Raw genomic sequence first — 25,481 nt, 5'->3', positions numbered from 1 at the left:
CCTCACCGAGGGGCCTCCCTGGCCCCGCCATCCCAGGGATGGTCTCCCGCTGGGTCCTGCCCTGGACCCTCGGCTCACTCCCAGCCCACGGTGCAAACGTGGGGGTGGTGGTAGCACCGGGCTCAGAGCTCACGCCCGGGGTTCGGCTGCTTGGCGGTCTCCCCGTGGCCCTGTGGAATGCCAGGGAGAGGCCCGGATCTTTTCCACGCAGAGGACTTGAGCGAGCTGTCCAAGGTCAGGCGGCTGCTCTGGGCCGGAGCTTGGACGTCCATCATTTAAAACAAATATTGGCCAGGAGCCTGTCTTTGTGGAGCAACCACTCGGGCCGGCCCTGCGGAGCCACGGGGCACAGGACGCCCCAAGGCGAGCCTGCGGCGACATCGCGGTCTGGGTGAGGCCTGGAGAACGGTCGGCCAGGGGCCGGGGCTGGCTGGGCCCACAGCGAAGGTGTACGTGGGAGAAGGTTTACCTGGGAGCAGGGCTCTTGGAGCGATGGGGTCTCAGTCACCTGACTCCAGGCGCCCCCACCAGCAGGGCCAGGAGACAGAATTCCAGTCTTGGCTCCACCATGCGTGCGACCTCAGCAAGCCGTCCGAGTTCTCCACCTGCAGGGAGGGGTTGATCCAGGCCATTGTTCGCCCTCTCTGGGGGACTTCCTGGGGGTGGGGAGTGCATGTGAAACACAGGGACCTGGGCCTCCTCTCTTCCGGAGGCCGGGGAGGCAGGGCCAGGAGCCTGCCCTAGAAGAAGCTCACTGGACGATCCTGAGTCCGCTCGTTTCTGTGCCTGTGTGAGACCTCGGCGCTCCAGCGTCACCGTCCCACGCCCCTAGCCTCGTCCCTTGGTGCGGCAGCGCCTGCGGAGCCGGGCCGGGGAGCGCCAGGGTTTGCAGATGCTGAGCTGTCGGAGCTGCAGGGACCGGGGAGACCCTGGTGTCAGTCCCGCCGTTTCCAGGTGCCTTGGCCAGCTCTCCTTCCCCAGGGAAAGGTTCTCCGACGCGGAGGGAGGTGTGTGGGGGGGGGGGGGAGGATGCTGAGGCAGAGGTCAGGGTGGGGTCAAACATTTCTCATCAGGGAGACCTGAAGACCCTGGGTTAGGACCTCACCCAGGGAGTGTTTCGGCCCTGAGGACCTGCAGGGCTGGGCTGGCCGCTGGGCGTGGCGAGGGCAGGCCCAGTAGCCACGTCCCCTCGAGTGTCTTCATAGCGGACTTCCCTGGGCCAGCTGGGCTGCGGCCCTGTGACAGGCTTGCTCTGTCCTGCCCCGATGCCAGTGTCCCCCTCCCGGCCAGCGGGCTGTTCTCCCGTAGGCGCCCCTGCAGGGGACACTGGGTAAGATCCAGGTGGTCGGCGCGGGGTACGTCCTGCCTCCCGACGTCCTGGTTTCTCGGGGCTGCGTCACTCCGATCTCTGCCTCCGTCTCCCCGTGGCCGTCCCCTCTGCGTGTCTCTCCGAGTGGCTCCTCTTCTTATCAGGACGCCCGTCATGGGGCTCGCGTCCATCCTGAATCCAGGATGGTGTCCTCTAGAGCCTTAGCTAATCACACCTGCACAGACCCTGTTCCAATGAAGAGCACATTCTGAGGTTCCAGGTGGAGGGAATTTGGGGGGACACTCTTCCACCTTCTACACCCAGCACTCAGAAGGCCACCACGTGAAGGGCAGGCCTGCCACGCAGGCCGGGGTGCAGCGGGCTGGCAGCAGGTCCCAGGAGACAGATCTGGGGCTTGTGCAGCCTCAGGCTCTGTCGTCCGCGAGGGCGGCTTTGCCTCTGTTAATAGGCTGAGCACGCCCAGAGCAGAGGAGGCGGCGGGTGCTGGGGCAGCCACCTTGTGGGGGGATTCACTTGGGCTCCTACCTTAAGGGGACCTGGAGCAGAGCCAGCCACGACCCCGGGTTGAGTCCCTGGGAGGCAGACCACTCCTGGGAGGACTTCCTAGCAGGGCCTTGTAGGTAGTGAGCCTCACGTCCTGGGAGGTAGCCCAGCGGCCTTGCAGGGTAGGAGTTGCAGACAGCATTGCCAGCACCGAGAGCTCTGAGCCTGTGCTTGTCTCGGGTGGACGGTCCCCTGTGACAGCCATCGAGGAGCTGGGGGACCCTCCTCCCAGGGCAGCCTAGGCGATACGGCAAGGCCGGTCCCAGACGCCAGCGCCCCCTCCGGCTGGCTCCTGGGGTTGCAGGTCAGCAAACCCGACCCCTTTCTCTGCCCCTCTGCCCTGTCGGACTCCGGAGCTGGGTCTCCTCCCCTCGCCTGTCTGATAGCTCGGCATCCTGCCCACCTCGCCCAGGAGCCCTTCCGGGGGGCCGGGCACCCCACCCCTGCTCCGCTCTGCCCCGCCTCACTGCACGCTTCACCCCGGGCACGTGCTCGAGTTGTTCCCTCGACACTTGGCTCCTGCAAGAGCCTTTGTGTCTGCGTGTCCCTGAACACGCCTCCGTGGGACGCTGACCTCGGCCTCCGCACAGTCACACCGACACCAGACTGGAGCCCAGCCCTGCCGTGACCTGCTGGGGACCCCGGGCGAGTCTCTGTCCCTCCCAGGGCCCTGTGTCCCCACGGGACACCCACAGGCGGGGGCTGGAGGGGGCTGCCCAGCAGAGGTGGCTGGAGGCCAAGGACAGGCCTCCCCCTTTGCATACGAGCCCAGGGCCTCGGGGTTATCTCACCGAATCCCCCGCACCTGTGGGAGACAGGTAAACCGAGGCCCGGAGTGGGTAGGTGACGCGCTCAAGCAAAGCGTGAATGCGAACGTAGGTCTGTCTGGCTCTGAAGCGGGTCTTTCCCAGGGCGCCTCGTGGCCTCTGAGAGTTTTGTTTGTCTCACGGCCTCTCTGTGTTGGGTGCCGGGTGGGGGATTGCGCGTGCCCCTGCCGCCCCCGCCTGCCCCCGTCCTGCTGTTCAGCGGGGCTGCTCGGCGCCTGCTCGCTTCCCACCCGCCTGCTCGGGGCTGTTGCCGGGCTGGTTTTGTTTTTGACCGTCAGCCCGGCAGGGAAGTGGCAGGCTGTGTGCAGAGCCTCCCGAAATAGCCCAGGCTCCCCGCCAGAGATAGGAGAGCCCGGCTGTGTGCGGTGGGCTGGGGCCTCGAGCATGACTCAGTTCCCCGCACCCCAGCCACCCCCTCCTCGTGCCCTCCCCTCGAGTTCTTCTGCCCGAGCTGCTCCCAGCCTGGCCCACCTGGCGCCCCAGAGAATGCCAAGAGGGCGCCTGGGGCTGCCGGCTTCCGGGTGCCAGCTGGGGTGGAGCGGGTCCCAGGGATGGGTTTGGGGTAGCCCTGGCCCCAGCATCAAGGGTTCTCATTCCCTCCCCGGGACTGACTTAACAGACGACCTTGACGGAGGCCCCGGTGACCTTGACCAAGGCCCTGTTGTTCTCTTGGCTTCTGTGTTCCCGTTGGAGACGGGGTCAGCGTGTCTGCCGACCTGCCGTGTGTGATGGTGGGGACAGAGGTCCCACACGGGCGGTGGGGAGGTCGGTAACAGGACCGCCGGGTTATTTCTCCGAACCCTGGCTGGTCGGAGTGTGAGGATACCGCTCCAAGGGACGCCGGTTGGCGGGGCTGTGCCACCATCCCCGTCGTCATCGTCACGATGGTAACGGCAGCGCGGACGTTTCTTGGGTCTCGTTTGCTGGGCACGTTACACGCTCACTGCCTCGTCACTTGTCCCCCGGACACCCTGTGGGGTGCACCCTGATGTGGCATTGGACCTACTTTTAAAAAATATATTTTTTAACTTATTTCAGAGAGGAAGGGAGAGGGAGAGAGAGATAGAAGCATCCGTGATGAGAGAGAATCACCGATCAGTATTGATCGGCTGCCTCCTGCACGCCCCACACTAGGGATCGAGCCCATAACCGGGGCCTGTGTCCTGACCCGGAATCGAAACGTGACCTCCTGGTTCATAGGTCGACGCTCAATCCCGTGGCCACGCCAGCCGAGCGGGACCTACTTTTACACACATGGAACCGAGGCTCCGAGAGTGTCACTCGCCCAGACCAAGGCGGGGGTGGAACCCGTTCGCGCTTCCAAGCTCGCGCCCTGCCTTCCATGCCTTGCCGCCGCCTCCAGGGTGAGCCCGTCTCCGCTCTCCGCTCTCGGCTCTTCCCTCCGGACTCCGAACCCCTTCTTCTGGGAGCTGCCGGTGGCGGCCAGAGCGGCGGGAGGTTCTGTCCGCATCCTGTCTGCGTGCTCACGGGGGACCCGGCTCAGGACCCAGGAAGGCCCTGCCTCAGGAGGGAGTCCTGGGGGCAGGAGGGCATTTCTGGGACGGAAGGGGCTGCCCCTCTCTCCCCCCCCCCCCATTTTGTATTGTGATTGAAACAGCATCACAGACGTCAGCGTTTCCCACGCTCCGGGCCTGGCGAGGGGCCTGAGCACGCTCCTCACTGACGTTGTTCAGACTTCGAGGGGAAGGGACGAAGCTGCGCGTGGCCTGACCGAGGCCCCAGCTCCTGAGGGCAGCGCCAGCCGCGTTCTCCTGGCCCCTCCAGGGTCCAGAAAGTAGGAAGCCACTGGCTGCCGAGCCCCACCCCGCCCCGCCCCGCCCCTCACTCCTGTCCCGTCCTCGTCCAGGTGCAGCCTGGGCGGGCATGAGGGCGGGAGTCCACCTGAGCAGGTGTCCCTGGCCCCCGGGGCTGCACGGGGCTGGGCTCCCTCCCCAGAGCTGGGCTGCCGCTGCCGCTGCCGCCGGCCTCTGTGCCCGGGCCGGTGTGAGTGCATTCACACGCGTTGCTGTCTGTTTCTGTGTGTGTTTTGCTGGGTTTGGCTGCTGGACCCATGGATCTCCTTGCTGTGTCCCCCGGGTCAGGGTGGGCGAGTTTCAGGGGCAGGTGTGTGGGACCCCCCCATCTGGACCGCGCCGGCTGTGGGGTGCACCGGGGCTGACGCACGGCTGTTTCCCGGTCTGTGGTGAAAAATCGCTGACGCGCCGAGCCACGGCCGGTCCCCGATCCTCGCTTCCAAAATCCGGCGAGCTCCGAAAACCAAACGCTTTTTCATAACTCATTTGGCAGCCAAATCGCATCTGAACCGAGGTGAGGCTATTTATAGCCGGGGAGGCTATCTATAGCCTCTCTGCGTTCTCCGTTCACACATTTCACTGCAGAAATGTCCAATTTGGTGACTGGATGCTGCTGGAAAATGCGCTATTGCCATCGAAAGTGTGGGGCGAGTTCTGAATTCTTAAACGCCGCTGGGCCCCAGGGGAAGGCCTCTGCTTTGTACCCGTTACAAATAGCACCTGCCCCCCACCCGCCACAGCGCCCCTCCCCCGAGGCTCCGGGAGCTGAAGGGGCGATGCCACCCACAGGGCCTCCAGCCCCCAGCCCCTGGCAGTACCCAGCGGTCGGCTATTTTTAATATCCCCGTGGGCGCTAGAACACATCTCCGCTGCCAGGCACAGCGTGGGGTGCCCTGCACACGCATGCCTGACCCCCTCGTTCGATGTATTGACAGCCCCCCTTTACAGATGAGCAAACTGAGGCTCAGGGTTTTACGTTTTCTTTCTAAGGACAGAGAGGCGAGCTGGGCAGGTGCATCCTGCTGCCCCTCCAGGAGGCGGCTCTGGGGGCACGGGGACCTGTCTCCTGGGTCTGCAGGCTCCGCACGCTGAAATCGGGCGGGAGCAAGCAGGTGGGCACCAGGTGCGCGGGGAGGGCAGCGTGGCGGGGAGGAGGGAAGCTCGAGCCCTCCCCGTTGCAGGGCCTCCCGGGGCCCACCTCCCGCGGTAGCTCCTGCCTCTCACTTGGTCCCTCCTGCATGAGCGCCCGTGTCATCCCGCCCTCGTCCATGCTCAGCAGCTGGTGCTGAGAGCACTCGACGTGCCCAGGCGGGCAGTGACCTCAGTGCACACCTGCCCCTTCCCCGGGCAAGGCCAAGGGCCGGACCTCAGGGGACAGGGAAACGGGGCATGTTCCACCATCTGGTCATCGCCCTCCTTCTTCCTCCTTTTTCTCTAACACACAGACTTTCACTGATTTCAGAGAGGAAGGGAGAGATAGAAACATCCATGATGAGGGAGAATCATCGATCGGTATTGATCGGCTGCCTCCTGCACGCCCCCTACTGGCGATCAAGCCCACAACCCAGGCATGTGCCCCAACCGGGAATCGAACCGTGACCTCTTGGTTCATGGGTCAACGCTCAACCACTGAGCCACCCCGGCCAGGCCTCATTGGCCTCCTTCTTAGTGAAATCCTGGGGAAGTGCCAAGGGCAGGTGACCCCCTAATTGGGCTGAATGTGAAGAGAACCAGATCCCCAGGCTCAGGCCCAGGCCAGGGAGGGCAGTGTCCATCACACAGGGCTGGAGAGAGCAGAAAGACTGCGAGCCTTTCTCTGTCAACCCAGGGGGGCTTCCTGGAAGAGGAGGCAGGGCCGTGCAATTAGGTCTATGGAAGGAGGCAGCGCCTCCTGGTGTTGTCAGGAGCGCTGACACCGAGAACCTGACCCAGGCACGCCAAGGCACCCTCCGGGGTGGTGGCCAGGGGGGCACTGTCCCCACGTCTGTCTGCTCAGGTGAAGCCTTCGGGGTGGGGCGGGGCGGGGGGAGTGGAGAGCTGGCACAGAGCTCTGGGGGGCGGCCCTAAATAGAAGAAGAGGAGTTTGTCTCCCAGGCAACGTGAGCGTGAGCGCTCAGCCCCCGCGCCTCCACGTGGGCCCGCGCTGCCTGAGAGCTCCCGCGAAGTTCAGGTGTTCGCCCTCCCTCCCGTCGGAGGCCAGAGCCAGGAGACATACAAGTGGCCCAGCCCAGCCTGACGCTTCTCCCACTGACCCTCCACCTCCGCCCTGAGCTCAGGGCCGGGATCGGGGACTCCGTCCTGGGACCCTCAGAGCTGGCACAGGAAGCTGCACGGGGCTTGGGACCAGGAGTGTCCCAGGAGCCCGGTGGACCTGGGAGCGCAGGTGGGGAGAGGTTGACATCTCCAGGAAGAGCCCCAGAGAGGCAGGGTTGCACCGGTGGCTGAGGGGTGTGACCCTGTAATTAAAAGGCGTCACTCTCGACCTCCTCTCCATCTCTTTTCATTTTGCTTTTCATAGTTTCCACTGACGTGTTACAAATGTGTGCGTGTCTGTCTTAAAACCATTGTACTATGGCCCGGCCGGCCTGGCTCAGTGGTTGAGCATCGACCTATGAACCGGGACGTCACGGGTTCGATTCCTGGTCGGAGCACATGCCTGGGTTGTGGGCTCGATCCCCAGTGTGGGGCGTGCAGGAGGCAGCCGATCATTGATTATCTCTCATTGTTGATGTTTCTATCTCGCTCTCCCTCTCTCTTCCTCTCTGAAATCAATAAAAAATATATATGTTTTTTAAAAATATATTTTATTGACTTTTTACAGAGAGGAAGGGAGAGGGATAGAGAGGTAGAAACATCGATCAGCTGCCTCCTGCACAACCCCTACTGGGGATGTGCCTGCAACCAAGGTACATGCCCTTGACTAGAATCGAACCTGGGACCCTTCAGTCCGCAGGCCGACGCTCTATCCACTGAGCCAAACCGGTTAGGGAAATATATATATTTTTAAAACCAACAAAAACACCCCCATCGTATTACTAGTATATTGGGGACACTTGTAGACAGGCAACTGGGGAGCCCCCGGCACCAGCCCCACCCCCCGGCCTGAGTGTTTCTGTTGGGAGGGCAGCAAGCGGGGGCTTAGGAGTCTGGCAGGAGGGGAGTCCCCGCCCGGGGCCTGCTGGAGGGGGCGGTCTGGTTTTGAGGTTGATCAGAGGACCCCGTGGCCTGAGCTCCCCTCGGAGCAGCCGGCTGATGTGTGTGATGGATTTGCAAACAGGCACGCAGCGCGGGACAGTGTGTACACAGGAGCCTGCTGTTCCTGCGAAGCGGCGGCAAGATGTCACCGAGCCGGCTTTTATTTTTGTCCCAAGGATGGTGTCTGTTTAGCACCCCGCCCGCCTGGCGCTGTGCAGGCCGGTGGGCTGAGCGGCGAGTCCCCGCCTCCTGCCTGGAGAAGCCTTCGAGGTCGGTCACTCCGGGCCCCCGGCAGGTGCACTCAGGTTGGCCGGAAGCCCGGGGCACCCCCCACATTCGCAGAAAGTGCCCGTGTGTCACGGTAAAGTCTCCGCGTGGGAAAGGGATGGCGTGTGTCCAGGACCCTGGGCTTCGTGCCACCTGCGCCTGCCCTCCACAGCCGCGTCCTTCCCCGACCGGACCGACTCCCCACGGCGCCCGTGGTCTCAGAAGGCAGACGGTCAGGTGTCAGGACGACGAGCGAGCGAGCGAGAGGAAAATCACCTCCTGGGATTGGAACCTCTCCACCGTGTGATCTCGGGGTCGAGTGACATTGATCTTCATGCCCTTTAGGAAAAAAACGCTCGCTCAGCAAGGGAACGGCACGCAGAAGGTGGAAGGAAGGGGCGTCGCCCTACAAGTAGTCAGAGCGTCCCGGGGTGTGAGTGACAGACGTCCTGTCTGTGCTCGGGGAGAAGGGGACCCGCCCGGGTGCTCGTATCACTGTAGGAGGAGGGACAGGGCAGCAGCCCCAGCAGCGGCCGGAGCTGCAGATCCCAATGCCACGAGGACTTGCCTGCCGCCCCCCGCCCCCCCCAGCCGTGACACAAGGCGCCAACCTCACCAAGGCACCGCATTTGCACTCCCGGCCCCAGAACTTCGAGAGGACCCGTTGGTGTTGTGTGAAGCCACCCGGGGGCGGGGGCTTGGTGAGGGCAGCCCGGGGAGCAAGTGCACGCTCCCCGATTGGGAGGAAGAACAGGCACGAGAAAGGAGGCCGGAGGACCGTGAGCCGGGACGCGAGGGTCTCAGAGGGGTGGGAACCAGGCTCGCGGGGAAGCAAGGAGAGATTTTCTCAGAAAAACAGACCCTGTCCTGCGTCTCCCAGGATTTCTGCAAATAACCTCCGCGGGACACGAGCCGTTCCGAGTCAAAAATAACTAAGTGGGCGGAGGAGCAGATCCGCAGCCCGAGCCCCCGGGGCCAGGCCGCAAGGCGACGGCAGGGGCAGCCCGCGGGCCTTCGGGTGCGGCCGCGTGTAGGCGCCGTGGATCCCACAGCCACGCTCGCTGCGTTGAGACTAATGAGAGGCAAGGTTGCAAATACGTGCAGGGAACCAAAAAGGCATGGAAAACGACGAAGCAGATTTGAGAAACAACCGCCGAGGATGTTCACAGAACAGTCAGAGCTGAAGAGAGGACAGTAACTGGGAGCCAGCGGAGAGGACGCCGCCTGGAACACAGCCCTGGAGAGAGGGGGGCGGGGCGGGGCGGGGCAGCGGCAGAGAGGATGGGCCGCACCGAGGACAGCACCGAGCATCCGTCTAAGGAGATTTCCGGAAAGGAAAGAGACAGATAAGCCGGAGGCCGAGTGTGGCGAGATCATCGCTGGGAGTTTGCCGGACCTGGCGAAAGGCAGAGGCAGGGCCCTGGCCCGGTAGCGCACTTGGTTAGAGCGTCGTCCCCAGACACTAAGGTGGTGGGTTCGGTCCCCGGTCAGGACACGTGCAAGAAGCAACCAATGAATGCATGAATCAGTGGAACAACACATTGATGTCTCTCCCTCTCTCTCAAATCAATCAGTCAAGAGGCAGGAATGGAGAAGGGGAGAGAGTGCTGAATCATTGCGATTCAGCTCATGAGAGATGCCCGATTCTCTGGGGTCCCCGGGCTGAGCGCTAGATTCCTGCCCCGCCCCCACAATGCCCCGGGAGAGCCCAGCCCTTCCCCTGGGCTCCTGTCCAGCCTTGGTCAGGTCCTCCTGCCCACGAGGTGCCAATGGGCAGCTCCTGAGAAGGGAGGGGTCCTCACGCCAGGATAAGGTGACCGTGCGGGCGGGCCTGGAGACCACGGAAAGCATTGTCCCAGAGCAGGCGGGGCCCTTTGCCCGCACTGCCCAGCTGTAGGGAGTGTCAATCCTGGTGTCCGTGAGGACGACCCCGCTGGGCGCTGGGCAGTGCCCAGTCTGTGCAGCTGAACAGGCAGCCCAGCTCCTCTGGTGCCTTCTGCTCCCACGTTCTGCCCACGGGGCCTCCAGGCTTGACCAGTGTTTGTTTTTCCTCTGTGCTCCCCCCACCCCCGCCCGCTCCCGCCCTGGACGAGGCTGGCATCCATCATCCGCGGGAGGGTTTTTACGGGGCACTGAAGGGAAGCTAATAATTCTGAAAAGCAGAGCCAGTTCCCTGGGAAACGGTCCAGGCATGCGGTGTTCTCGGCCACCCTGGGAGCCTGGTCGTAAAGGCCGCGCTGGCCGCTCGCTCGCTCACTGGGGTTAGGCAAGACCCGGGCAGAGCTGTGCGGACACGCGTTTGCTTGGGCACACACGCGTGTGCGCACCGCCCCCTGGGGACCCCGGCCCGGCCTTCTGGCCCAGGATGCCGCTTGGCCTGCGTGTTGCCTTCTGAGTAGAGCATTTGGACCTAACGTGGGTGGCCTGAGGCACCTGCACCCGCTCACCCCAGGGCGCAGAGATCAGGCCCGGATCGCAGGCCGTAAAACGCCCACTGTCTGCCTTCTGCCCTGGACTCTGTGTGGCTTCGTCAGTGACTCAGCCCCTCCGGCCTTCTCCTCCCGCCTGGCCCCGCGGCTTCCCAGCCCTGCCTTTCCGAGTGCGATACACGGTAAACCGTGAGCATCTGAGAGGGGCCGGCGGCCACGCCAAGGTCATCTGGGCCACCGCGCACGCCCCTATCTCATCAGGGCCCCGCCCCGCCGTGGGTAACAGGGCGCAGCCTCTGTCTGTCTGTCTGTCTGTCTATCTGGCTGGGCTTGTGCCCCTGCACACACTCTCGGGGGGAGGGGGGAGTAGCGGGGGGGCCGTCTGGCTCTGCGAACAGTTTGAGTCACAGACGCTGTCAAGGAGCCGGCGGTTGTTCCGGGGACGCGGCAGGGAGGGTGCGCTGCTCTTGGCGGCGCCTCTGCTCCGGGGAGCAGCTAACGGAGCAGTTTGCCGTCAGCACGCTGGCTGCTCGGTGGCGTCGTTTGCCTGGAGATGGGCTCGGGGACCGTTTGCCAAGCAGACCTTCCTGAGTCCCTCCTGAGTGCCAGGTCCCCGCTCCCAGGTGCCTGCTGAGGAGGACTCAGAGTCGGACAACTGGGCTGTCATTTCAGGGGCCCAGGGGCCGTTTGAGCCACAGGGACCCCCCAGCGCCCGACATCCGGCACCCGGATGATAAGATTTCTTGTTCAGACTGTAATTTAAGGACTTTATTTGCCTGGTTATGGAGTGGAGCCTCACATACAAATCTCCTCTCCCTTTCCCTGATAAGCGAGCACAGAGCTGGCGAGCCTGATAGGGGGGTACAAGTCACAAAATTGGGGTGCCAACCGCCCTGGGCTCGAGGCCGCCCTGGAGCAGGATGCTTTGCTCTCTGCACCTTAGCGATAAAAAGCCCCCCACCCTCCTCCCTGGTGCTGTTTGTTCCCAGCAGGAGGGGAGGGGGCGCTACGCCCTGCAGCTCGTCACACCTGCGAAATCCAGGCGTCGTCTCCTCCTTTATAAGTGGATGTTTGGACTGGAGTGGGGTCCTCAGGGCCCAGCCGCCAGGTGGAAGTCCACTGTCTTAAAGAGAAAGGTGAGCCTGGCCGGCGTGGCTCAGTGGTTGAGCGTCGACCAGGAGGTCACGGTTTGATTCCAGGTCAGGGCACATGCCCGGGTTGCGGGCTCGATCCCCAGTGCATGGTGTGCAGGAGGCAAGGTGATCCATGATTCTCTCTCATCATTGATGTTTCTATCTCTTCCTTCTTCTCTAAAATCAATAAAAATAGATGTTTTTAAAGAAGATGAGGGTGAAGCTACCCTGAGGGCAGGGATCGCCAGCTCCTCCCAGCTCAGACTTTCTCTGGGGATACGCCTGGTCCTGCTTGTACCCTCAGGGGACGGCCAATGGGTTAACTTCATACACACACTCTCCTGCCCCACCCCAGGCCTGGCAGCTGGGCCCTGGGGTACAAAAACCTGCCCCTCCCCTCCCACGGACCTGCGGCCCCCTCCGTTCACCTGGAGCCCGTCTTCCTGGATGGATGGGGGCAGGTGAAGTCCTTTTCCTATCACCCACTCTGGCCCCTGATTGGGGACCAGCAGGTTTGGGAAGCAGGGGGCGGGGGAAGCGGAGGAGAGACCGCAGAAAGGCAGAAGAGGCGTCCCAGGCGCCCCAGGTCCCCAGGAGCTGCGTGTGGCCCCGGCTTCCCTGCCAGCCCCCCCACACAACCCCCCTCTGCCATGGAGCCGCTGGCCCGCCTTGGAGCCGCTCCAGACCCAATGGGCAGAACGCAGCCGAGTCGCGTTCGGACGCATTCCGCCCGCGTTGTCCTCGCACAGCCTCCCTCCTAAAGTCCGCCTGTGACGTCAGACCCCGCCGGTCGCGGCTCATGGACTCGGTTCTGCGCCCTCGATTCCCATGCTTCCCTCCCAGGTGGGGCGCCTCGCGGTGGCCTCCCCTGGAAGGACGTGTCCGCCCTTCCTGCCGGCTCCGGGCGCCCCGCTTCGAGCCTCACCCTGTAACCGACCCGTCTTCACTGCAGCCCCGCCAGCCTGGCCCCCGCCCCTTTGAGCCCGAAGCTGTTTCTGCTGCCCGGACGTTGCCTTTTTCTTTCTTAAATATTTTTTTTGTTAAATATATTTGTGTTGATTTCAGAGAGGAAGGGAGAGGGAGAGAGAGAGACATCGATGATGAGAGAGAATCATTGATGGGCTGCCTCCTGTACGCCCCCCACTGGGGATCAAGCCCTCAGTCCCGGCGTGTGGGGAGCAGGAATGGAGCCGTAACCTCCTGGTTTATAGGTCACGCCTAACCACGGAGCCACACCAGCTGAGCTGGACGTCACCTTTTTCCCACGATGCCCGGAGGGTCCCTGAGGGCCTTGGGCTCCTGTCCTCGATTCCGTGGATGGCACCCCGCGTTCTTGGCCAGCTGCAGGCCTGTCCCCTCTCCTCCCTGTGTGGGCTCTGGCTGGACAGGCTGGCTGCCTGAGGACCAGGAGGGTGACCCCCACCCCAGATCCAGGCCCGGGCTCCAGACGCACCTTGCCCAGGGCGGATCCCTCCCCCCAGGACGGCCCAGGTTGCCACGCCCAGTGGCCTCCACTCTGACGTTGTCTGGCCCTGCTGTTCCCTCAAAGACACTGATGAACCGGGGTCCTTCCGGGGTCGTGAATCCAGGGCTTTGGGGAGCCCCAGGCTCCCCTAGAGACCGAGGGCCAGGGGCCGTCACTGAGGCTCCGTGGAGCGTCCGTCCCTGTCCTCCGAGCGAGGGGCCTGGGCCGTGCTCCTGGGGCGGGGTGCGCACGGGTCCCCCGGATTCCTTGCCTGGCTTCCCTCATCGAAAGACTTCCTGTTTCCTTCTTCCCCTCCCTGTGCCAGGCCTCCAGGCTGCCCGGTGCGAAGCAGTAAAACATCGTTCTGTCTAGCCCACCCCGACTCCAGCGGGGACGATGAAATGTGTGTCTGCCTCGCACGCCCGGGCAGCGGAATAGGCGTAATGAGATTGTCTGAGGGTTCAGCTGCCGGACAGGGAGGAGGGCTCGGGGGACAGGCAGACACACAAGCCGCTCCGCCGTCTTTCATGAGGGGGCTGCCGTCTGCCCGGGGCCCCTTGCTTCGGGCTCAGCCAGGAAGAGAGCAAGGGGACCCCATCGTGCCCACCAGGGCCTGGCAAGGGGCCATGTGTCCTTGGGATGTGCGGGCCCCGGGTGCTCAGCTGTGTCTCCCTGATGGCGGTGGTTTGGGGTCTGCAGCGCAGGCCGGAAGCTGGGCCACACACAGGCCTGGACGCCTGCCTTCCAGCCCCTGCTCAGACCCTGACTGCCAGCCCAGTGCTGGTCGGAACTGGACTGAGCATTATGGGCAGGATGGGAGAACTTTGTGGGAGATAAAAGGAAAGATCAAAGAGATTAGGGAATTTGCTCACGGCCATAGCTGGGAGGTGGTGAAAGAATTGGCTGACTCAAAGGCTATGATTTCTTTTTTATGTGGGTTTTTTTAAAAATTGATTTGAGAGAGAGAGAGAGAGAGAGAGAGAGAGAGAGAGAGAGAGAAGCATCAATGAGAGAGAAACATCAGTTGGCTGCCTCCTGCTCGCCCCCTACTGGGGATCAAGCCTGCAACCCGGGCATATGCCCTGACCAGGAATCAAACCAGCGACCTCCTGGTGCACGGAATGACACACCGCCAACTGAGCCACACTGGAGGCTGGGGCAGGGGACTTGTTCAAAGTCACGGTGGTGAGCTCATGGCAGAATGGGGACCAGAACCCCAGCCTCAGGTGTAGGCCCCTGCCCTTCCTCCGTGTTCTTGTACCCATCAGTCTTGGCAGAAGGCGACTCACCTGTCCTTTCTCTCTCCCTCAGGGGTCCTTGGTGAGCTCTGTCATGGTGATTTAAGGAACCTCGTCACCTAGAAGTCCCAACACGCAGTTCCCCATCGCCGGGAAGGCGTGGACTCCAAGATGATTATAAAGGAGTATCGAATCCCTCTGCCGATGACCGTGGAGGAGTACCGCATCGCCCAGCTCTACATGATACAGGTGGGTCAGGGGCCAGGGCTGGTCACGCCAGGCGCACACACAGCCCCCCGCTCCTGGGCACTGGGTGGCGGTGTGGCCTTCGTGCACCGTGTCTGCCCGCTGGGCTCCCGGTAAGTGTCTGGCCGCCAAGCACGGTGCCGGATACACCACGGCGTGCCACGGGATGCCTGTGGCATGGATGGTCTTGCCAGCGCTGTATTCATGACATATAACACCCGTCATCTCACTGATCCCAGATATTATTCTCACGTTTAGTCAGCTCAGCTGCTGGAACAAAAGACCCCAGACTGGGGGGCTGGAACAAGCAACATTGACTTGTCCCCATTCTGGAGGCCGGGACGTCCAAGGTCAAGGTGCTGACAGACTGGGTGTCTGGGGAGGGCTCTCTTCTTGGCTTGCAGACGGCCACCTTCCTGCTGTGTCTTACATGGCAGAGAGGGGAGGGGCTCTCTGAAGGCTTTTTTGTTAAACTTTATTGTTGAAAGTATTACAGATGCCCCCTTTGTTGTGGTGGTGGTTGTTTTTTCCCCATTGACCCCCTCCACCTCACACCCGCCCCTCCCAGGCCTTCGCCAGGTTATTGTCTCTGTCCATGGGCTATGCATATATGCATATAAATTCCCCCGTTAATCCCTCCCCACTACCCCGCACGGGGTCTCTTTTTATATGAACGCTAATCCCTAGTGGGGACGCCACCCTGATGATCTAATCATCTCCCAAAGGCCTGGCCCCTTCACATCATCACATTGGAGGGTCAGCTTCAGCATATGAATTCTGAGGGGGCGGGGCACAGACATTCAGTCCCAAGCAACCCATTTGACAGACAGGAAGGTACAAGGCCCAGAGACGTTAACTGACTTGCTCGGGAGCCCACAGCCCACAGCCCACCTCCCACCTCCCAGGTGCATGCTTTTCTTACTCCCCTGGGCCGCCTGCGAAAGAGGGGTGACGCCACATGGCTGATTTACAGTCGCAAATGAGGGTGAGGATGACAGCTCCCTGTGACGAGCCAGAGAATGCCACCCCACCCCCGACGGCTCTGGCCTCCCTCCTCGGCTCCTGAGCAACCTGGAACACGGGACCCACCGCTCACGGCCCAGACGGGACCACAGCTCCCATTTTCACGGGTCCTGCTCTGTGGCCGTCCCCATCCCAGCATCCCTGCCAGCCTCTTGGTGCCCCGGCCCTTGGCCCAGCCAACAGCTTCCCTCCCAGTTGAGGGTCTGATTATAAACCTGCTGTGGGCCCAGCTCTGGGCTCCTCTGGGCGTGTGGATGCCTCGGTCCAGCCTCTGGCCGTGCTGTCCCCCTTCTCTCCCCCCCCCCCCCCCCCCAGTCACAGAACCATCATACAGGAGTCAGGGAGGGGAGCCCGGGCCGGCAGGGCCGCCACCTCCACCCCTGGCTTTGCTTGGTGGCTCCCACCCTTCAGCCCAGGTCTGGGGAGTTAGTTAGGAGCTCCCTGCAGAGCCCGGCCCCCAGGTCCCCCCTGGGAGGAGCTCGATGGGGCTGCGGGAGTGTGAGCGGCTCCCAGCGAGGGGAGCTTGACTGGGAAGAGGACAGAGGCGAACTCGGCCTCTCTGGGGGGCTGTTTGCTCCAAACGGCTTCAGACGCGCCACTCAATTCCCTCTTGAGCCACTTACCCCGCAATTATTCCTCGAGAGCAGGGAGCGAGGAAGAGGCTCATCAGCCCCCCAGTCCTGAGTACCCTGGAAATCGCTCAGCCTGTGCGAGATCCCGGCTGGTCCGCCACAGCCGCTGTTTGTCCTGCGGCTCCGTCATCCCCACCCACACCAGGGGAGCCCCCGACTACAGCCGCCCCCACCCCGGGCTCGGTGTGGCCTGCTGCATGCAGACCCCTGGGGACGGACGTTCAGCTTCTAGAATATCCAAAGCTCTTTCACACATTTAACCCCCTCTGCCTCTGGGCCCCTCAAAAACACCTGCCATCTTCACCCCTCTTTTGAGATTAAAAAAAAAATCATTATTCATATATATATATATACACACACACACACACACACACACACACACACACATACATATATATAATTGATTTCAGAGAGGAAGGGAGAAGGAGAGAGAGATAAAAACATCAACAATGGCCGAAACCGGTTTGGCTCAGTGGATAGAGCGTCAGCCTGCGGACTAAAAGGTCCCAGGTTTGATTCCGGTCAAGGGCACATACCTTGGTTGCGGGCACATCCCCAGTGGGAGGTGTGCAGGAGGCAGCTGATCGATGTTTCTCTCTCATCGATGTTTGTAACTCTCTATCCCTCTCCCTTCCTCTCTGTAAAAAATCAATAAAATATATATTTAAAAAACAAACAAACAAACAAAAACATCAACAATGAGAGAGAATCATTGATCATTGCCTCCTGCAGGCCCCCCACTGGGGATCGAGCATGTGCCCTGACTGGGAATCGAACTGTGACCTCCCGGTTCGTAGGCCAGTGCTCAACCACTAAGCCACACTGGCCTGACAGAAACATCTATTCTGCCTCTCATGTGATGTCTCCTATGGCCCGGGGGCTGCTCACACACTCTCCCTCTTCCGAGCCCCACTCCTCCTGCTCCCACATATGTCTCACCTGCATCAGGCCCCGAGTCCCCAGGGTCTCCATCCACCGTGAGGGAGACAGACAAGCCCATTATCTCCACTGTGTGCAGGTTTCATGGGTGTGAACATAGTCAGACCTCAATAAAGCTGTTAACAAGATAAGTCAGACTTCTCTGTGCCCAGCCTGGGCCGAAGGCTGGGTGACAGAGATGTCCTGGGGATTGAGACCACAACCGGGGCATGTTTCTGGACCGGGAATCCAACCGTGACCTCAACCACTGAGCCACGCCGGCCGGGCACGTGTTGGAGGTTTTGAAAACAAAGGAAACGTTGGCCTGTCTGGGAGAGAGACTGCTCTCCTGGAAGAGGCCAGGCAAAGACTTAGCTCCCAGCGAGCCCTGGGCGGCGCTCGGCCAGGACCCTGGACAGCGCCGGGAGCTGCTGCCTGGGGGGCTTCTTGCTCTTCTCAGCTTCCCACCCCCTTCATTAGCCACCCCCCGGGGAGCCTCCCGTTTAACACTGAAGGATCCTGGCCTCCTGGGGTCTGAGCTTTGCCCGCACCAGGCCCACGTGGCTCAGCCCCTCCCGTGGGGCCTCAGGCCCCGGGGAGGGCGAGGGCAGGCTTCTCCACCCAGCTGCACCGGCAGAGCAGGCCGGGGTCACAGGTGCGTGCATGTGAGCATGCGCACACCTGCTGTTCAGGAAACTGACCGAAGGTAGCCTTGGCGGTGCCGTCACGTCACCATGGAAACAGATGCTGGGCTTAAAGTCACCAGCATCTCAACCGCGAGGTTTTCTGCATAAGCAGAAACCTGAGCTTTTGAACACCGGCAAGGGTGTTGGTGGCCGAGAGACGCTCAGAGGTGACCCAGGCGTCCTGCCTAGCCCAGGCGGGGGGTCCCGAGGCCCCTCCCCACTCCCCACTTCCCACAGTTGATCTTCTTTCTGAAGTCTGGGGGAGAGAGCAGGAGACAGGATTGGTTTTGGCGTGTGTGTGTGTTGCGTCATATACTAGCTTCGTTGAGATGTAAGTCACGCACCAACCAATTCACATGTTTGCCGTGTACAGTTTAGTGGTTTTCATTATGTTATGAAACCACAATCAATTGAGAGCACTTTCATCTCCTCAAAAAGAAGTCATTTTCCGTTCCCAGCCCCCCCATCCCTCGGCAACCAATAATCTGCTTCCCGACTGTGGATTTGCCTATTCCGGATATTTCGCAGAAATAGGATCACACAGCATGTGGCCCTTTGTGTCCGGCTCCTCTCACTCGGCATCATGTTTTCAAGGTTTATCCATGTTGTCACGGGTGCCAGTATTTCATTTTTATGGCTGAATCATAGTCCATTGTATGGATATAATCTGTTTATCCTTTGTTGTTGCTGTTAATCCTCACCTGAGGATATTTTTTCCCATTGATTTTTAGAAAGAGTGAGTGGAAGGAAGGGAGGGAGGGGGAGAGAGAGAGAGAAACATGGATGGGAGAGAGACACATCGATTGGTTGCCTCCAGCACATGCCCTGACCGGGACCAGGGATCAAACCTGCAACCCAGGTACGTGCCCTTGACTGGGAATCGAACCCATGACCCTTCGGTGCACCACACTGACCAGAGCCATGGACCCGTTTTTTCAGTTCATGGAGATCTGGGTTGGTTCCGCCCCCTGGCTGTTGTGACTAGTGCTGCTCGGCACACGGGTGTACAAGTTCGTGTGCTGACCTATGTTTTCATGTCCTCGGATGTAAACCTAGGAGTGGAACTGCTGAGCCATGTGGGAACTCTGTGTCCACCTTTTTAAAAAATATATATATTTTATTGATCTTTTACAGAGAGGAAGGGAGAGGGAGAGAGAGTTAGAAACATCGATGAGAGAGAAGCATCGATCCGCTGCCTCCTGCACACCCCCTACTGGGGATGTGCCTGCAACCAAGGTACATGGCCTTGACCGGAATCGAACCTGGGACCTTTCAGTCCCCAGGCCGACGCTCCATCCACTGAGCCAAACCGGCTAGGGCTGTGTCCACCTTTTTGAGGAGCTGCCACACTGTTTTCCACGACGACGATACCGTTTCGCCTTCCCAGCAGCAGTGCAGGACGGTTCCAGGGTCGCCACATCCCCACCAGCACTTGCTAATCCTTTGACTTCTTAGCCATCCGAACGGGCCTGAAGGGGCCTCTCACTGTCGATTTGATTGGCGTTCCCTGATGACTAGGGCGGCTGAAGCATCTTCTCGTGAGCTTGTTGGCCATCTGCGTATCTTTTTTTTTTTTTTTTTTTGGAGAAATGACTATTCAAGCCCTTGGTGCGTTTTTGAACTGGGTTATTTCCTTCTTTGTTGTTGAGCCATAAGAGTTTTTAATACCTTTTGGATACGCATCCCTTATCAGGTATATTATTTACAAAAACGTCCTCCCATTCGGTGGGTTGCCTTCCCCTTTCTTCTTAGTGTCCTGTGATGCACAGAAAGTTTTACATGTTTGATGGAACCCATTTTATCTATTTTCCCTTGGGTTGCTTGCGCTTAAGAAACCATTGTCACATCCAGGATGATGAAGACTTGCCCCCCCCCCCCTCTCTGTCTTCTTCTAAAACTTTTATCATTTTAGGTCTTTGATCCGTTTGAGTTCCTCTTTGTGTGTGGTGTGAGGGAGGGGTCCAGCTTCATTCTTTTCCCTGTGGAGAGCCGGTTGTCCGAGCACCATTGGAAAAGACTATTCTTTCACATGGAGTGCTCTTGGCATCCTGGTTGAAAATTAATATGCATAGTTTGCAGATATAGGTACATGGGTTTCCTTCTAGACTCCTGCCTCTCCTACACAGATCTGCCTATCCTAGGCTCCTCCTCCCACTCAGCTCTCTGGGGCTTGGTCACCTGAGCCCCTTCCCTTCTGCAGAGCACTGTGGCCCCCACACATGGACGGTGCCTTTGTCCCCACAGAAGAAGAGCCGCAACGAGACCTATGGCGAAGGCAGCGGCGTGGAGATCCTGGAGAACCGGCCCTACACGGACGGCCCCGGCGGCTCCGGACAGTACACACACAAGGTGTACCACGTGGGCAGGCACATTCCCAGCTGGTTCCGCTCCATCCTGCCCAAGGCGGCCCTGCGGGTGGTGGAGGAGTCCTGGAATGCCTACCCCTACACGAGAACCAGGTGAGCAGGGAGATAGATCCCGGGAGGGAGCGGCCCTCCAGGTAGGCTCAGCCCCTGCACCCCAGGCTTCCCAGGAGCTGAGCCTCTGTTCCAGGTAGGGGCGCCCTGAAGGTCCCCTAGGGTTCCCTGCAGGAAACAGGCAGGAGAGGGTGTCATGGAGGGAGGCCTGGAAGGCATGAGTTCAGCAAGGTCCGGCTGAGACCACCTTGCCCTCTGGGCGCTCAGGGGATACAAACTAAACCTTGACCTTCACCTGAGAACTGGGGACAGTCAGCAGCTGGGAAGAAGCACGACCTGAGGGTAGACCAGATGGCCCAGATTCCCTCCCACCCTGAGACCCTCAGCCACATGCCATGTAGACCTGGGGTTTCCTTTAGATCCCCTGGTAGGAGGTTCTTCACTCTGTGCCCCCTCCTCGCCCAGTGCAGCTGAGCACCACTGGGTTAGACCAGACGGGGTGCGCCCAGCTGGCTGCCCACCTGCTATGCAGACAGGGTCCCCAGGAGTCTCCCGGGCTCCCTTCCCCACCCTGGGTGAGGGCCTGGAGCCTGCCCGAGGGTCCCTGGAGGCCATTCCTCCTCCCAACAGCACTCTTCTCCTCTGCGCTCAACTCCAGCCAAGAGAGAAGGGCTGGCCCAGCCTGTGTGGCTCAGTGGTTGAGCGTCAACCCATGAACTAGGAGGTCAGGGTTCGATTCCCAGTCAGGGCACATACCCGGGTTACAGGCTGGGTCCCCAGTAAGGGGGCGTGCAGGAGGCAGCTGATCAGTGATTCTCTCTCATCATTGTTGTTTCTCTCTCTCTCTCTCTCTCTCTCTCCCTCTCCCTTCCTCTCTCTGAAATCAATAAAAACATTTTAAAAAAAGAGAGGGCGGGGGCGGGGGGGGGGCTGTTCCCTTGTTACCAGACCTGACTCCTTGTGGGGCAGCGGGCAGGGGTGGCATGTGGCTCGGAGTGCTTGTCCCTTTCCGCCCACTCAGCAGTAGGCTGCGGTAGTTGTACCTGCATCTGTACCGTGCCTTACACACGGGGACCTGGACACAGGGCTTCCAGCAGCTTCCTGCCACATCCCCCTCTTCCCCTTAACCCGTCCCTTCCCCCGCCTGGCCTGGGCCGTCCTTGGGACGAGGGGAAGGTCCAGGAGGTGGGCAATCAGACGAGTCTCGTCCACACTCCAGCCTCCTTCCACCTGGGTGTCCGGCCCCGTGGGTCCGGCAGGCCCTGGCCCAGCCACCCCACGCCTGCACCCTCCACCCCCGGGTCCTGATGGATGCTTTTCTTCCCCCACAGGTTCACATGCCCTTTCGTGGAGAAATTCTCCATCGACATTGAAACCTATTATAAAACCGATGCTGGAGAAAACCCCAACGTGTTCAGCCTGTCTCCCGTGGAAAGGAGCCAGCTGGTGATCGGTAACGTCCACCACGACGCTTCCACGTTGGGGAGGGCCGGCGCCCTGCTGGGCCGTGTTGGGGTTCCCTGTCCGTGGGCTCCCACGTCTCCCGGCCAGGCAGGCTCCCGACCCGCTCCTGTCCTGGGTCTTGAGCAAGCATGGGAGGGGGCCCCAGGGGAGACAGGGTAGGCCTTCTTGGCCCCATTTTTCTGACAGGTACACTGAGGCTTAGTGCCTTCTACACGCTGAGCCCCGTCCCTCCTTCCCTTCGAGGGGTCCCCACCCGTGTGTGCTCAGTGGGCGGGACGGGGCCGTGTCCCCTTCATGGCAGGCGGCCTCTCCCCGTCTCCCCTCCAGGTGACTGGGCCACGCAGCGAAGGGCCCCGTTTGTTCAATCTGTTTTTCCAAGAGAGGCCAGAAATCAGAATTTTCATGGGACATCTCCCAATTCCTTAGTGTTGGCAACTAATGAAAAGCCTCTGTAAATAAACTCACGCTGGCCAAACACACATCGGCGGCTTACACCGGAAGTTGATGGCCTCCGAGTCCTGGAGGCCGGAAGCCCATGGTCGAGGTGTGCCCGGGGTTGGTTGCTCTGGGGGTCAGCGAGGAGGGCCCGGCGCCAGGCCTCTCTCCCGCTGGCGGGCCCCGGTGTTCCTGGCTTGTAAAGGCATCGCCCCAATCTCCGCTGTCATCTGTGCACGGTGTTCTCCCCGCGGCGCGTCAGGTCCCAATGTCCCCTTTTTTATAGGGACACTGGTCCTGTTGGATCAGGGCCACCCTAATGACCTCATTTTCATTTGATTACATCTCTGGAGGCCCTGTGTCCAAATAAGGCCACATTCTGAGCGCCTGGGGGTCAGGACTCTAACATATGAACTTGGGGGGGAGGGGGCGGGAGCGCGTTCTACCCAGAAATACCCATAACAGGAGGGGAGGCCCCAGCACGATGCGGGCCTCTGGCAGCTCCGCGGGCTCCCTCCGAGGCCCCCCGCACGGCTCCTGCTCCCAGCCCTCCCCTGTGGCCTTTCTGCCCGAGCCGGCTGGGCATACGGTCTGATCCAGGCAGGAGGTTTTGTTTTTTTTTGTTTTTTTTGTTTTTTTTTTTTTGTGTGTGTGTGTGTGTGTGTGTGTGTGTGTGTTGTTTTTTTTTAAATATTTATATGTATATTTTAAAAATATTTTTATTTATTTCAGAGAGGAAGGGAGAGGGAGAGATAGAAACATCCGTGATGAGAGAGAATCATTGATGAGCTGCCTCCTGCACGCCCCCTACTGGGGATGGAGCCCGCAACCCAGGCATGAGCCCTGACTGGGAATCGAACTGTGACCTCCTGGTTCATAGGTCGATGCTCAACCACTGAGCCGCGCCGGCCGGCCAGACGTTCATTCCCTTCCCCCGGCCCCTGTGCTGTAGCACTTGGCGCTCCTGACCCCTCACTGCTTTTGGTGGAGCTCACGTCTGCATCTGCATCCCACAGCCCAGACGGGCGCCAACGTGCCAGGGAGATGAGACAGCCGGGCCTCGCCGGGGCAGAGCCCCCCGCGTGCCGTCCTCCCCACACGTCTCTGAGCCACACACCCTGTCCCGGGCTCCCTCTCAGCGCCTGTGTCCCAGCCCTGCTAACCCACGAGCCTCAGGAGCCAGCACAGCGGGTGGTTTTGATTTGGGGGAGGAGGTGGTGACAGGCGGCGGCATGGCTCATGTCCTTCCCAGAGTCACTGCCCTTCCTCTTGTCACCCTCCAGCCCCCAGTCCCACTTCTCAGACGCCCAGCCCTGTGGCATCTGCTACCCCCGTCAGGACTGCCCTGGGCCCTTGAATTGGCTCTTGCTGTCTCCTCCCTCCGGTCGGGAGGGTTTCTACGGGCCAGCCTGCCTCCAGACTGTATACAGTGCCACCTGTCCCTCCGGGCACCGTCCACGCACGTAGCCTGGCCAGTAATGCTTCAGATCCAACCGAGCCCTCATCACCTCTCCCCACGTGGACCCCCTGTCTCCCCACCCCCTCATTCCGTCAAGTCAGTGCTGCTGGGACAGGCTCCGCCTCCCGGGGCTCCTGTAGCTGAAATGCCCCTTTCTGGGAGGCTTTACCTGGCCTCCTCTGCCCACCCCACACCCCACCCCACACCCTGTGCATCTTGGGTAGTAGGTAGAAGACACAAAAGGCACATGAAACGTGGGGGTTGCTGAAATGATTTGAAAAGGCCACAAGGAAAGCCACAGGCCTTGCCGTCAGGAGAGCCCGAGGCCTTAGTGGCCCACCGAGGCCGGCGCCCGCAGGATTCGGAGGCGGCAGGGACACGGGGAGGCGACGGGATGGGAGAGGGTGGAAGTCAGGGTGGAAGTGTCCACTGACTCTCAGGGTCTCCCCCCAGACTTCATTGACATCGTCAAGGATCCCGTGCCCCCCAACGAGTATAGGACGGAAGAGGACCCCAAGCTGTTCCACTCGATCAAGACCCAGCGGGGGCCCCTGTCGGACAACTGGATCCAGGAGTACAAGCAGCAGGTGTTCCCCATCATGTGTGCCTACAAGCTGTGCAAGGTGGAGTTCCGCTACTGGGGCATGCAGTCCAAGATCGAGAGGTTCATCCACGACACCGGTGAGCGCCGGGCGCCGGCCGCCCTCCTCCCCGCCTGTGTCCTCCCTCGCCTGTGTCCCCGCCTGTGTCCCCACCTGCATCCCCACCTGCATCCCCGCCTGAGCCTGGACTCTCGGGAAGTCCTCTTCCAGTGTTCCCCCCCCCTCCAGGGCAGAAATCCCCCCAATTCAGAGTGGCTTCTGAGCAGACGCATTACTGTGGGAGGCCCTCTGTGAGCCAAACCCCACACTCACGGGGGGAAACTGAGGCACAGGACAGTGATTTGCTGAAGGCTACACTGTGGCCTGCAATATGGGGCACCTCCCAGCCCCGAGCCCGGCCCGTGGGGCCTCTGAGGCCCAACTGATGCCGCCTCTGCCTCTGTTCCCCTCCCGCCTCCGTCTCTGTCCCCTCTCACCTCCGTCTCTGTCCCCCTCTCGCCTCCGTCTCTGTCCCCCTCTCACCTCCGTCTCTGTCCCCCTCCCGCCTCCGTCTCTGTCCCCTCTCACCTCCGTCTCTGTCCCCCTCCCGCCTCCGTCTCTGTCCCCCTTCTGCCTCCGTCTCTGTCCCCCTCTCACCTCCGTCTCTGTCCCCCTCCCGCCTCCGTCTCTGTCCCCTCTCACCTCCGTCTCTGTCCCCCTCCCGCCTCCGTCTCTGTCCCCCTTCCGCCTCCGTCTCTGTCCCCCTCTCACCTCCGTCTCTGTCCCCCTCTCACCTCCGTCTCTGTCCCCCTCTCGCCTCCGTCTCTGTCCCCCTCCCACCTCCATCTCTGTCCCCCTCTCACCTCCGTCTCTGTCCCCCTCTCACCTCCGTCTCTGTCCCCCTCTCACCTCCATCTCTGTCCCCCTCCCGCCTCCGTCTCTGTCCCCCTCCCGCCTCCGTCTCTGTCCCCCTCTCACCTCCGTCTCTGTCCCCCTCCCACCTCCATCTCTGTCCCCCTCTCGCCTCCGTCTCTGTCCCCCTCTCACCTCCGTCTCTGTCCCCCTCCCGCCTCCGTCTCTGTCCCCCTCTCGCCTCCGTCTCTGTCCCCCTCCCGCCTCCATCTCTGTCCCCTCTCACCTCCGTCTCTGTCCCCTCTCACCTCCGTCTCTGTCCCCCTCTCGCCTCCGTCTCTGTCCCCCTCCCGCCTCTGCCTCTGTCCCCCTCTCACCTCCGTCTCTGTCCCCCTCCCGCCTCCGTCTCTGTCCCCCTCTCACCTCCATCTCTGTCCCCCTCCCGCCTCCGTCTCTGTCCCCCTCCCGCCTCCGTCTCTGTCCCCCTCTCACCTCCATCTCTGTCCCCCTCCCGCCTCCGTCTCTGT

At 61.2% G+C, this 25,481-nt stretch overlaps 1 protein-coding gene across 10 annotated transcripts in view; it reads left to right on the top strand.

Annotated features, from left to right (window-relative positions):
* PITPNM2 (phosphatidylinositol transfer protein membrane associated 2) overlaps positions 1 to 25,481 on the top strand; it is a 97,613-nt gene that overhangs the window by 50,486 nt on the left and 21,646 nt on the right. For all 10 annotated transcript variants that reach the window (XM_079762769.1, XM_079762768.1, XM_079762767.1 and 7 more), the window contains 4 exons: positions 14,315 to 14,490; positions 19,991 to 20,205; positions 21,495 to 21,616; positions 23,975 to 24,202. In XM_079762769.1, coding sequence (XP_079618895.1) covers positions 14,413 to 14,490; positions 19,991 to 20,205; positions 21,495 to 21,616; positions 23,975 to 24,202 — 643 coding nt within the window. In that variant the 5' untranslated portion in view covers positions 14,315 to 14,412. The remainder of the gene's footprint in view (positions 1 to 14,314; positions 14,491 to 19,990; positions 20,206 to 21,494; positions 21,617 to 23,974; positions 24,203 to 25,481) is intronic.

Source organism: Cnephaeus nilssonii (genome assembly GCF_951640355.1).
Source record: "Cnephaeus nilssonii genome assembly, chromosome: 22".
NCBI lineage: Eukaryota > Metazoa > Chordata > Mammalia > Chiroptera > Vespertilionidae > Cnephaeus > Cnephaeus nilssonii.
Note: the sequence above shows the minus strand (reverse complement) of the source record. Positions and strands in the feature narration are given on the sequence as shown.